General features: G+C 39.2%; 1 protein-coding gene across 5 annotated transcripts in view; it reads left to right on the forward strand.

Annotated features, from left to right (window-relative positions):
• The window catches only part of SNX10 (sorting nexin 10), an 85,948-nt gene that overhangs the window by 66,284 nt on the left and 5,491 nt on the right, over nt 1-14,173 (forward strand). For all 5 annotated transcript variants that reach the window (XM_003935146.4, XM_074379633.1, XM_074379634.1 and 2 more), the window contains 3 exons: nt 4,472-4,558; nt 8,756-8,856; nt 9,269-9,367. In XM_003935146.4, coding sequence (XP_003935195.1) covers nt 4,472-4,558; nt 8,756-8,856; nt 9,269-9,367 — 287 coding nt within the window. The remainder of the gene's footprint in view (nt 1-4,471; nt 4,559-8,755; nt 8,857-9,268; nt 9,368-14,173) is intronic.

Genomic DNA, 14,173 nt, shown 5'->3' on the forward strand with positions numbered 1-14,173 from the left:
ATCAGGCTAGAGGCTGGATCCACGGGAGAGGTGCCTGAACTGGGATGGAGCTTTGGATGGGACCATCAACTTACTCAAGAGGGCTGAATATGTTTGGATGAGGTCACTCTAGAATTGCAATAGGGTGCAAAGAACAGTGGCCTGGGATGGCTCTCAAGGGCACAGAAATGTTTCAGGGAGCAGAAAAGGAAGAAAAGTTTGCCATCCTGAAGAGAATAGTGATATTTAGCACGCCAAGTTAAAGATTTTCAGGATTGAAAAAATACGTGGAGTCTTAGTGCTGCATTGAATTTTGAGTGCATTTAAAATGCATTGTTGTGTTCTTAGAAGATATTTTTGTTTCTAGCATGGTTTTAGAATATGTATTCAACATCTCCTTCCCTTTTAGTCAAATCTTTTATCTTTTTAAATAAGAGATAATGCCAAAGCAATTCTTTTTTTCAATAACAGATTTGTGACAAATTGACAAATGTGTTTTCTTTTTATTTTATTTAATCTGTGCGAAGGCTCGCTATATCAGTAATGGGTGCATGTTTTCTACTGTTAATGTGGAACACTGAGCTGTTGGAAATAATCTCCCTTTTTGGTATATCCAGGAACTTCTTCCTCTTAAGTGGGAAAGTGAATATGCCACCACCTTCTGAGGGAATGTGGCTATCAGGTGACCAGGTGATCGGGAGCTGTCCGTGTTGTCTCTGTGAAAAGGGTGCAGATGACTTGGTCCTTTGTTGTCAACATCCTCCTTTAATCACAGTGAAGGCAGGGTTGGCTTCTCTGTTAGAGCCATTGCCCAGGGCCATACTACTTTTAGGGGCCCATGAAAATGTTTTTTTTTTTCTCTCTTTCTTTTCTTTTCTTTTTTTTTAAGATGGGGTTTCACCATGTTGGCCAGGCTGATCTTGAAGTCTTGACCTCAGGTGATCCTCCCGCCTTGGCCTCCAAAGTGCTTGGATTACAGGCGTGAGCCACCATGCCCAGCCTCTTTCTTTTTTTTTTTTTTTTTCAGGTGGAGTCTCCTTCTGTTGCCTAGGCTATAGTGCAGTGGTGTGATCTTGGCTCACCGCAACCTCTGCCTCTCAGCTTCCAGTGATTTTCCTGCCTCAGCCTCCTGAGTAGCTGGGATTGCAGGTGCCTGCCACCACACCTGGATAATTTTTGCATTTTTAGTAGAGACATGGTTTCACCACATTGGCCAGGCTGGTCTCAAACCCCTGACCTCACGTGATCCTCCTAGCTCAGCCTCCCAAAGTGGTGGGATTACAGGCGTGAGCAACCACACCTGACCCCATGAAAATATTTTAATTCCTTTTATTTTTTTCTTTCCACCTTATATTTAATACCCTGATTTAATTGCTTTTAACATCAGAATAATAAAATGAACTTTCAGAATAAGAAAAGGTTTTAAAACTATGTAATATTAATATATTCACCTTTGTACCAGTGTAGTGTTAAAGTATGGTTTTTAATATATTATTTTTTGACTGGGGGTGGTGGCTGATGCCTGTAATCCCAGCACTTTGGGAGGCCAAGGTAGGCAAATCACTTGAGGTCAGGAGTTCGAGACCAGCCTGGCTAACGTGAAGTGAGACCCTGTTTCTACTAAAAAAAAAAAAAGTACAAAAATTAGCTGGGTATGGTGGTGAGATGCACCTGTAGTCCCAGCTATTCAGGAGGCTGAGGCAGGAGAATTGCTTGAACCCTGGAGGTGGAGGTTGCATTGAGCTGAGATCATGTCACTGTACCCTAGCCTGGGTGATGGAACAAGACCCTGTTTAAAAAAATATATATGTATACACACACACACACACATACACACACACACACACACGGACTTGTGCTTCTCTCCTATTTTTATTTGTCCTTCTGTTCATTGATTCATAGGCCTTGGCATTGGGCCACTGTGAAATTAAAATGAATTTTTCATTTTAAATGATTGATCATTCATTCTGAGAACTGTGGGTATGTGAAAAGTACTATAGGAAAATGAATTTAAGAGACACACATGCATACAGTGACAAGAGATGGAGGTGAAAAGCATAGACCAAGAGCAGAGTACCTGGATTTTTGCTTCTGTTTCCATCCTTGGGCAGAATGTGCCATATCATATTGTGGTTAGGGGCTATTATGGATACTTTGGTTTAAAAATTTTTTTTTATTTCCTCTTGTAATTTAGAATGTGTTTTAAGAAATAGTGGTTGTCTCTTAATGTGCATTTAAAAAAAAGGAAATAGAGAGGAAGAAATAATAATGGCTAGGACACAGTGGCTCATGCCTATAATCCCAGCACTTTGGGAGGCTGAGGCAGGAGGGTTGCTTGAGCCTAGGAGTTTGGGATCAGCCTGGGCAATATAGCGAGACCTCGTCTCTATAAAGTTAAAAAATTAGCTGGGCATGGTGGCACCCGCCTGTAGTCCAGCTGCTGGGAGCGGGGTTAGTTTAGGTTAAGAGGATCACTTTAGCCCTCAAGTTTGACGCTGCAGTGAACTGAAACTGCACCACTGCACTCCAGCCTGGGTGCCAGGGTAAGACCCTATCTCAAAAAACAGAAAAAAGAAAAGAAATAATGGCTAAAGCATTTAGAGTATCACTATGTTGTTGTCTTGTTCTTTTTTTTTTTTTTCTTGAGACAGTGTCTCGCTGTTGTGCATGGCGCCATCTCTGCTCACTGCAACCTCTACCTCCCGAGTTCCAGCAATTTTCCTGTCTCAATCTCCCAAGTAGCTGAGATTACAGGCACCTGCTACCATGCCTGGCTAATTTTTGTATTTTTAGTAGAAACAGTGTTTTACCATGTTGGCTAGACTGGTCTGGAATTCCTGAGCTCAGGTGATCCACCTGCCACGGCCTCCCAAAGTGCTGGGATTACAGGCATGAGCCACTGTGCCCAGCCTATCTTGTTCTTAATCTGTTCCCTAAATGATTTTAAAAATATGTAATGAAAATATTTTAAAATAAGACTTTTTGGAACATGAATTCATACTCCCTGTCTACTGAAGACAAGCAGTGGGACAGAAGTCTCTAGTGCAAGGAAAAAGTGTGTGTTGCCCTAGAAGGTGAAACTTGATAGGTGGCAAAAGTTACTTTCAAAGAATGTGGTGTATTTTTTTGATTTAAAAAAATCGTCTGTAATGAAGAGTCTCATTTAATTATCTGTCTGACACAATGGAGGTGCTTTGTCCTGAAAGCCCCCAATCTCTCTGTTACTTCTGCTCTTGCACGTTCATAGCCTGCTGCTCAGATGTGCCCCAGGAAGCAGTAAGACATGCCTGAATGCCAGTCTTGAAGTCCCAATCTTATCAAAAAGCTGTATTATTTAAAGTCAAACTCAACAAATTTATGATCACTGAGTAAATAAGTTACACTTAAAAACTTACCATGTGAAACACGATACTTTTTTGCTGTACATTTTCATATTTTTAAACTAAACCTATTTACTAAAGAGCACCTCTTGAAAAGTATTGTTTTAAATTTTACCGCATGTTTCCTATTCTTATCTTTATAAAAGAACAAAATTATCTATATATGATTTTTAATATCTCTTTTACATGTAACATAAAAATATGAAGATGAAATGATTTAACGTATGGGAAATATATTTTAAAAATAGAAAAGTATGTAAAAGGAGGTGTTCATCTTTCTATTAATAAGTTATTACTGCTTATTCTCACATGGCTGGGTTGCATGCACAAAGTCAACTTCAACCCTCTTTGCCTACTTTTCCCATGACCTTTGGTATCCTTTCTTTTTCTTTTTTTTCCTTTTGAGACAGGGTCTTGCTGTTTTGCCCAGGCTGGAGTGCAGTGGCACAATCAAGGCTCACTGCAGCTTTCACCTCCTGGGCTCAAGTGATCCACCCTCCTCAGCCTCCCGAATAGCTGGGACTACAGGCACACACCGCTGTGCCTGGCTAATTTTTTTTTTTTTTTTTTTTGAGAGATGGAGTTTTGCCATGGTGCCCAGGCTGGTCTCAAATTCCTGGGCTCAAGAGATCCTTCCAAAGTGCTCGGATTACAGGTGTGAGCCACCATGCTTGGCCTGGTGCCCTTTCTTACTTGTGTCCTAGGAAGCAGCTTATTCAGAAGGGCCCATAGTTTCAATTTGGAGAGACGGCAAAAGTAAGAAATGATCACTTTTTAAATTTAAAAAAAAAATCTGAACCAATATTTTGTGATTAAAAATTAAAAATCAATTGTGCAGTATACTTTGTCTTCAGATAACATGTAAAACTATCCAGAAGTGCGCCCACCTCAGTTTTGCATTATTTTAAAAATTCCATTATGTGGCAAGTGTTTTCTGGATTTGCTCGTGGTTCCTGATTCATTAACTTTACTTCTTGTTTTTGAAAGGATTACAAGTACCACACTGGTTAAAGCTCATTTCAGTTTTGTTTTCGTGCAGTCGTTTGTCTCAGTTCTTTCCAGTCCTGCTAGCAGCTCTGAAACATATTTCTTTGTTTATGATGCCATTACAGGAGTTTGTAAGTGTCTGGGTTCGAGATCCTAGGATTCAGAAGGAAGACTTCTGGCATTCTTACATTGACTATGAGATATGTATTCATGTAAGTATGTAGTCAGTAGTCAGTAGAAAGAGTATAATTTTGAGGGACTTTTATGGGATACATTTTATGGAATACTTAAAGGTGACACTTGTAAAAGTTTTTCTAATTCAGAGACCTGAATTTGAATGATTATAACTAATGTTTTATCTTACATGAAATAGTAAGATGGTTCCTAAAGTTGGAAAATTATTATTTGAATCCTTTATTGTTCCTTTGTTAATATTAATATTTTAATGTTTATTGCCTTCACATAAAAAGATGTGAATGCATCTAAAATGCATGGGCAAAGAGTACTTATAGCTCATTAATGGTATTTCTTATGATCTGCTATAGCATATTTCTGGATAATATAATGCTGATAATGTTAAAGTTTGAGAGGATATAGAGTTCTTTGGAAAAGAGATGTGTGGTGTTTTACATATAGAATCAGAAGGTGGGAAATGGATATGTGCAATTATTGTGATTAATTTGTCTAAAATCTGAGTAATTAATGTAAGGAGTAAGCAACTAGAAATGATGTGCCTTGCTTGGGTACTTCTGTGTCACAATCTCTTGAACAATGTTGTGTGGTGTGTGGCCTTCTGGCATCATCTTAAACAAAGGTAAGCAAACTTTTTCTGTAAAGGTAGTAAATATCTTCAGTTCGTGGGTCATACAGTTCCTGTCAAAACTATTCATTTCTGCTGTTGCAGGTGGAGAGCAGCCACCAACAATGCATACATGGTCATAATTGTGTTCTAATAAAACTTTATGTGCAAAGTCAGATATCAGACCAGATTTGGCCCTTGGGCTATATAGTTTATTGGCCCCTGATTTTGAGGATAATACTTTTTGCATCTAAATCAGATGCATATCAGATGTGAACTAAATTACTTCAACTCAGGAGCACAGAAATTGGCTCAGATTGTATCCATGACTGAATAGCACAAGTGAAGTAAAATTTAGCCATCATTTAATCCTTCCATTGTAATTAGCTAACTTGGTATGTTGGATACCCAAACACTAGCCATGTAACTTTTTAAAAAAATTCTCTTTTGTTCCCTTTTTTCTTTGAAGTTTCCCCAACTTAGAAAATAAAGGAAAAACTCAGAACTGCTTTTTTGATTGTGTTGTAAAGCCATTCCAGGGTATGCCACGTATTTTGATTCTGTTTTGGTTTTACTCATAAGCTCACACTAGAGTTGCATTCTGTGTGGAAAATTATGCCTATATGAGAATAAGCATTTGAAGTAAAATGAAATATTTTTAGTTGCCTTCTAACTTTTTCTAAAAAAAAAATTGTGCATCCTAATCACACACTTCATGATAGGCATGAAATTTAATTATTCCCAGGAGGTAATGAAGGTATAGATTCCTCTGTGCTCTAATTTACAATAGCAGAGACCTGGAACCAACCCAAATGCCCATCAATGATAGACTGACAGGGAAAATGTGGCACATATACACCATGGAATATTACACAGCCATCAAAAATGATGAGTTTGTGTCCTTTGTAGGGACATGGATGAACCTGGAAGCCATCATTCTCAGCAAACTGACACAAGAGCAGAAAATCAAACACTGTATGTTCTCACTCATAGGCGGGTGTTGAACAATGAGAACACATGGACACAGGGAAGGGAGCACTACACACTGGGGTCTGTTGGAGTGGAATAGGGGAGGGACAGCGGGGGGTGGGGAGGTGGGAGGGATGGCATGGGGAGAAATGCCAGATGTAGGTGAGGGGGAGGAAGGCAGCAAATCATATTGCCACGTGTGTACCTATGCAACAATCTTACATGTTCTTCACATGTACCCTCAAACCTAAAATGCAATATAAAAAAAAAAAGATTCTTCTGTGCTCTACAAATAGCCTGATGCAAATTCAGAAATCTCTATCCAGAGCCAGAAATAATGGGTTCCACAAATATTATTTGATGCTGTTCTGGCACTTCTCTGAAATGTTAATAAATTGACAACGGGTAAGCCTGGGCTTGGTGGACAGCAAAAGCAAGCAAATAGATTTAGAGGAACTTAATCAGTTAGTGAACTCAGTATCTTCTCATCTTGAAGAGTCTTCCACCTGTCATACAATTAAAAGTGGATGGCAGAGCTTGAGAGTTCTGGTTGGCTTCTCTTAGATGTTACACCCATAGAGCTTTGGAGGTAGAGAAGCTGGTTAATTTAATTTAAGCTGGTTAATTTAATCATCAAGGGAGATGATGTCATGCAACTCTGGAATCTTAACGTTTACTTGGAATTTTAAACTAGTAGACCCTAGAGCTGGGTAGCCATCATAAATATTTCCCTGAACCTTCCCTGCAAATGAAGGACTTATGGATGAATCTTAGTCTGGTGTAGGTACCAGGTGGATTTTTAGTTATTGACAGCCATGGTGGTTGTAAGCAGAAAAATTAAAAGGAATTTGAATTGACCCAGTCTGTATCTGAGATGTCAGGAGTCCCTGCAGTGGTCTGGTATTCTTTAGGGAGAGGGTACTGGGAAAATACCCGCTCAAGCCTCGTTAGGGCACCAGTACTGGCATAACATGGTCTGCTAGCCTAGTCCCCAAGGAGCACATTAGAGTGAGGCCCCAGTGTGCTCTAAGTCCACCCACAGAATGTTATCTGCCGCAAACTCCTTCCAGTGGGTTTTGCTGCCGTATTGTTAAAGACAGTGGGATTTAGACCAGAGGGTACCTTGCGGGTGAGCCTCTTAACCTGTCTACATTCTGAAGTTTTCTGAACTTTATAAAGCATGAGAATACCAGAAACCGTGTCATATATTTTATGAGAACAGTTTAAGAACTCATGTGGCTGGGCGCAGTGGCTCACACCTGTAATCCCAGCACTTGGGGAGGCTGAGGTGGGTGAATCACCTGAGGCCGGTAGTTTGAGACCAGCCTAACAAGGAAAAAACCTTGTCTCTACCAAAAATACAAAATTAGCTGAATGTGATAGCACATGCCTGTAATCTCAGCTACTTGGGAGGCTGAGGCAGGAGAATTGCTTGAACCCTGGAGGCGGAGGTTGCGGTGAACCTAGATTGCACCATTGCACTCTAGCCTAGGCAACAAGAGTGAAACTCCATCTAAAAAAAAAAAAAAAAACAAAAACAAAAAACTAATGCACATAATTACTTAGATTTCCCAAGGAAAACAATAGCTGGGCAAATTAAGTGGTAGAATAGTAATTTTTGACATAGTACTGATCTTGGGGGTAAAAAATTGTTTCTCATTTAGTAAAGATTAGAAAATCAGATTTTGAAATAAATACAGAGAATAGAGATATTTGTATTTTCAAAAACCAGGAGAAACAAATATTTGCTAGTTTCTTGTTTTACCTGAAGGAGAATATTTACTCTCGTATTATATTTACCCAAAGTAGAGGCATTGTGGCTGAGCTTAGCATGGGAACACTTTAAGTGGCTTTTTCCAAGTCTGCCTTAGGGTAGCTAGAAGGAAACCAACACTTAGTAACTAATAATCATATTAATAGATAACATTGGCCAAGTGCTTATTATCAAGCTTCACAACCACCCTGTGAATTAGATATGTGCTAGTTCATCCCATTTTAGCACTCAGGAAACTGAAGTCTGAGTGACTTCCCTGTAGCAGAGCCAGGACTGGAATTTCGTCCTCTATGCCAGATGCTTATCTCCACGCACCACAGCCACTCTCTGGCCCGGACATGCTCCCTCTCACATCCAGTAAAGAAGGGAAGGCTGTTCTCTAGTTTAAAAGTGATTTCAGGATTCCTGGTGATTTATGTGATCTGCAGGGTGGCCATATCAAGGAGATGAAGGTTTCTGCAGTGTCTCATAAGGGAGGTGTCTCTAAGCCCCAAAGGCTCCTCCAGCTTACATGGATGGCCGTAAAATGCAGTAGATGAACCTGAGCTCCTCCCTGTCATTTATATGTTAGGATTTATTTTTTATGATTTGTTCTTGAAAGCAGTGCTCATGGGTGAGTAGGCAGCTCCTTCAGGACCCAGGTCGTACCTCGCCCTGGGCAACACTGCTCATTCCCATCATCCTGGCTGTCTTCAGGGCTGTTATGTTCCTGGGTTATATGCAAGATTTCAGAGTACTGGCATAAATATAAGTTTGGTGATTTAAATCCTATTTAGAATGAATGCTGGGATCATATTGTGAATTATAGATAGGAGGAATACATTTTTTCTCAGGTAAGACTCATATCTTTCTACTTTTTCTGTACAGACTAATAGCATGTGTTTTACAATGAAAACATCCTGTGTACGAAGAAGATATAGAGAATTCGTGTGGCTGAGGCAGAGACTCCAAAGTAATGCATTGCTGGTGTAAGTGATTTATTTTGAGGAGACTTTGTCATTATATTTAATGTTTAAAATTGATGTCCATTAAGATATATAAGATACGAAGGATTTTTATAGGCTTTTGCCTTGATTACAATATATGTAGCTTTAGTTTTTTAGCTACTGCATCTGAATTTAAAATTTATAACTTAAATTTCACCAACGTTGATGAGTATAGGCTATGAAAGGCCTCAGAAATGTTTAAAGATGAGTTTTTCCTTAAGCTAACTGATTTCCTCTTACCCTTATTATATAACTATATAATGTATAATCATAATTATAGAATAACTATGTGATAATAATAATCATACATAATTTGCCTTCACTTTGAGAGATTTCTGTAATAAAAGCACCTTGAATTAATCATCAAAAAAAATTTTTTTTTCTTTCTCCTAAGACAACTGCCAGAACTTCCGTCTAAAAACCTATTTTTCAACATGAACAATCGCCAACATGTGGATCAGCGTCGCCAGGGTCTGGAAGATTTCCTCAGAAAGTGAGTGTCCAGAAACTTCTGTGGCCAGACAAGGAGTGTGAGCAAGTACTTTACAAGAGCTGCATGATGGTGTGGGGAAGAATGTTCCTGTTTCTGAAATGCAAATAATATGCACTAGAGTGAAACCCAGTGGTCCATTTCCTATATTAGAGCACCATCTTGTGGTTCACATCATCTGGTACATATTTGGGACCAAGCCTAGAAAGAACACAATGAACGAATTGAAGTAGATAACAAATACTTGGTCTCTTAAGCTTTCAGGCAGATTCAAATTACATGGGAGTTTACCTGACAAAAGCAAAAATTTGTCAGGAAACAAATATGCCTAATTATCAGAAGGTGCTTTTTTTTTGATATGGAGTTTTGATCTTGTTGCCCAGGCTGGAGTGCAGTGGCGTGATCTCGGCTCACCACAACGTCCACCTCCTGGGTTCAGGTGATTCTCCTGCCTCAGCTTCCCTAGTAGCTGGGATTACAGGCATACGCCGCCATGCCTGGGTAATTTTTTTTTATATTTTAGTAGAGACAGGGTTTCTCCATTTTGGTCAGGCTGGACTTGAACCCCCGACCTCAGGTGATAGACCTGCCTTAGCCTCCCAAAGTGCTGGGATTACAAGCGTGAACCACTGGCCCAAAAGGCGCCTCTTAAAAACTGTCTTTGTTTACAATGCTTAGAATTTATAGACCAAAATCAGCTCTATGAAGGGCTGCTAATGTCTTCTGGGTTCCTCTAATGGTTTAACTCTAATCTTTGGAGGGAATGTTTATAAAGGAATATTTGGTGGCATGTGAACAATCTCAGTGAGTTATTAATCTGGGTTACTCTGTGATGGTGGGTACTGCAGTTAAAGCTGCTGGAGTTCATAGTACCAGTGATTTTCCTCCCCTCCACTCTTTGAAATGCTAGAACACCCAGAATGCTAGAGGCCATGTAGCATGTTGATTTGCACTGAGGCCAGGCTACCTGGCTCTGCCACTTAATAGCAGGGAGCCTGGACAGATAATATACCACCTCTGACTGTGTCTTCCCATCTATAAAATGGGGTAATCATAGTACCTACCTCACAGGGCTGTTGAGAGATTAAATTGACTGTAAAGCACTCACGACAGTGTCTGGCATAGGATGTGTGCTATCTTTGTGTTGGCTGTTGTTATCTTAATGCACTTAGACATGAGACAGCTTTTGCTTTTCTAATTTCCAATTTTGAGATGAGGAAACAGGCTGAGTCATGTGACTACTAGTTAGTGAGAGGGCCCAATCTCCTAGACTCTCATTCTTTTTCTAGTAGTTTCAGGATCAGTCATCTCCTTTGGGGTTCACTAAATAGGACCTTAGACCTAGCCTGAAATAATATACTGCTTCCTCCCCATTTGGCTCTCTCATAAAGGGTTTGGGTATTAAGTATGCACATGAATATTTATATTTATTAGATTGACATAGTGCTTTTCCTTTGAAGGTGTACTAGGCATATACAGAAAAATCCAAGATTATAAGTTGAGGGAGAGTGGGCAAAGGAAGAGAAGCCAGAGGAATACAAATGGCAAGATACCAGAAGAAGTGATGAGCAGAGCCAAGTCCTCCAAAAACATTTCATTGTATTTTTTGGGGGTATCACAGGCATGGCAGGATAGAGACTTGGCCAGGTTTTTCCTGCCCTTTCCCCTCAAGGAGAGCTCTGATTTTAATTGTCTCTATGAAGCCCGGGTGGCTGATGGCCTCTCCCTTGAGATGTGGTCCCCGCAACCCGATTCTACAGAGTTGCCTGTCACTCTAGTATAGATGTTGTCCTGGGGGAGCTGTGGCAGCTTGTCTTCTGCAGAGAAGTCTTACTTCAGGTCCGGAAACAGCATGTGCCTCTGAATTACGCTCAGGGCTTGTATTTTTGACCAGGAATTACTTCATTGTTTTGAACACAACCTTTCTATCCACAGTTGATCTACCAAAATTAATGACCCAGTGAGTGTCACTCAGCATAGTGGGGTTATGCTTGTGCCAGCTTATTTTTGCACAGTGCATGGCTTGACTGTTTGCTGGTTGTATTTGATGCAGATGTCATGGTAGAAAGTATCCTGATCAGGGTACTCAAGGTGCGGGTTCTAGGTCTCCCATAATCATGGTTCCTGGTTTTTTTTTTTTCCAGCTGCATGCCCTTGTAATAGTCACTTCTTTCCTTTTAAGCCTTTGTTTGCTATAGAATGGGATATTATCCACACATAGCCAGCCTCACTGGGTGGTTGCGTCCTACAGATGAAAAGGACTTGAAAAAAACTCCAGAAACCATGCAGCGATCCTTCATTCAGCAGATGTTTATTAAGTGTATGCTTTGGGCCAGGATGTATGCCACAGACAAAGGACTGCACAGAATGAACAAGTCCTTGTCCTCTTGACGCTTCCATTCTAGTGGGGAGCACTGTGTACATCTCAAGGGCTAGACTCATTAACACAGAATCTGGATTGTCATTTGATTGGATCGTCAAATCATGGAATCGGCAGGCGGTTCTCTTGTGATATCATTTATTCCACTGGGGTGTGTGAACATTTGCCTCCAAGCTAAGGTTTCATTTTAAAAACGAAAGCTGGGGCTTCTATACAGCCTAAACCTGAAAGAAGTGAGGAGTCAGACACCACAGGGCAGGCTTCAGACCTCACCTGGGCTCTGTGCCCCAGCCTCCCTTTTGTGTGCTACAGATCTGTGCTTTCCCGAGTTGTGTAAGGTAGCACCCTCCATGTCTTTTCCCTGGTGCCCCCTCCCCTCACCCAACCCAGGTTCACTTTGGGAAATTGGATGTGATGTGCATGTTGTGTGTCGTGGCCCCAGCTTGACATCCTCTGAGGCCCCATTAGTTACTTCTTAAGTAGGGCCAGCCATCAATAGCCTGAACCTTGTTTGTAGAGGAATTTTAGGAACCACAGCATTAAAATGTGGAAACCTGCTTCTACTCTAGGGTTTTAGCATGTATTTTTAAAGCCTGGTTTTCATGTAAGTTTTGAAGTTATTGACTGGAAGCACTAAATATGTTCAAATCTTTTGAGACCACAATGTCTTTGTATATGTGTATATACACCTATTTTTCTTTAAGGACATTTGCGAAATGTTACATATTTAATAAGAAAGCACTGAACTTTGTAGAGGAATTAGAAAATTGTTTCTTTGACTAGGTGCCAAATAAGAATAATTTTTTACCATTTATCGAATACTTTCTACGTTTGGCATTTTACATGTTTTAATCTCAGTACTTACAAAAATCTTGGGAGTTGGGTATTATCTCAGTTTTATAGATAAAGAAGTTATAGGAAAGGTAGAGGTACTATATGAATCCCAGGACCTGGCAAATTCAAAATGAGCAGTACTCTTAAATGCTGGCTACATTTGGTATGATTGTGAGATATATATTTAAATATATTCATTTTGCTTAAGTCTTGACTATAATCTCCTTTTTGCTCCGGAGTAATTATAAATTTAAAGTCACTTCTAATAGTTATGAAAAGAAAGTTACAGACTAAAAAATATAAACTCTAAGTCTTCAATTATGAAAAATGAAATTCTTACTAATTTTTAGGTTGAATGGGATTTTCAATTTAGGTTTGAACAGATTTATTCATGACTGGTAGCCAGCTTCCTTTCTTTACTGAATTCATCCCATTAATACAATTACATTTACCCTACAGTTTAAACTTTTATGTCACGGTTTTGTATTTCTTCAAATATTAAGGATTTTTTTTTTTTTTTTTTTTTTTTTTTTTTTTTTTTTTTTACAAAAGGCTACTGTTGAAACGTGACAACTAGTTTTACACACACATGATTTTTATGTCTTTATGTTCAATAGAGGGCACCATAGCACACATCATGAATGTCTTCAATGAAGATTTGTGGGTTTTATTTTTTCTTATATTAAGAGCTAAATAAGCTGAGTCAATTTTTTTTTCTACATCAGACTGCTAACCTTCCATGTACTATACAGATGTGTATAGATATCACTGTATTGAGTTCAGTAGATCCAGGACATCCTTAGTTAGGGTGAAATGATTTTGCATAGCCATATATTGTTCTCAGCTAACCCAGCATACAGTACATCTAATAAAATCACATTGAGGAAAACTGATTTTCAACTGGTTCCAATTTAAGGAAAAAACAGATTTTGCTTTGTTTAGTCTGAAATTGTTATGGGGAAAGGAATAACTTCTGATCTGCACTATAAATATCTTTTTAGAAATTCCTTTAGAATCCTATAGGCTATTTTTTATTCGTTTTATAAGGGTTTGAAAATCGTGTACTTTTTAAATGGATGGAAGTTTCTACAAATCACGTTTTGTTGACTGTTTTACAGAGTACTCTTTATATTAAGTTTGAAATTGATTTTCTGCTATTAGATTTGTTTGTGGAAAATATGGCACAAACATGACTAAGAAAAAATAGGATTTAATGGTATGATGGTGGCAATCATAGCCCTCTCTGACAGTAAGCCAAACAGTATTCAAAATAAATTAATTATGCTCACCTAACCAGATGGGAAAACACTCTCAAATGTTTTCATTTTAAATTTCAGAATGAACTATCTGACTATAAAATTAAAAGCATATAAATATATTTAAAATTATTTTTGCTTATTTATAACTCATATTCATGGTGTATGGTGGCATGAATTTAGACAGAGAAACAGAGGGGATTCCAAAAACCAAAACTGTGCCTAGGCCACTCACTGGTTTGAACTGCAGGCCTAGGGGGCTTCAGATGTTCCTTCCCCAGCCACATCTTTCTCCCTCTTTCCAAATTGTGAGCTGGGTGGACCTGGCCCTTTCTCTTT

Source organism: Saimiri boliviensis, chromosome 10 (assembly GCF_048565385.1).
Source record: "Saimiri boliviensis isolate mSaiBol1 chromosome 10, mSaiBol1.pri, whole genome shotgun sequence".
NCBI lineage: Eukaryota > Metazoa > Chordata > Mammalia > Primates > Cebidae > Saimiri > Saimiri boliviensis.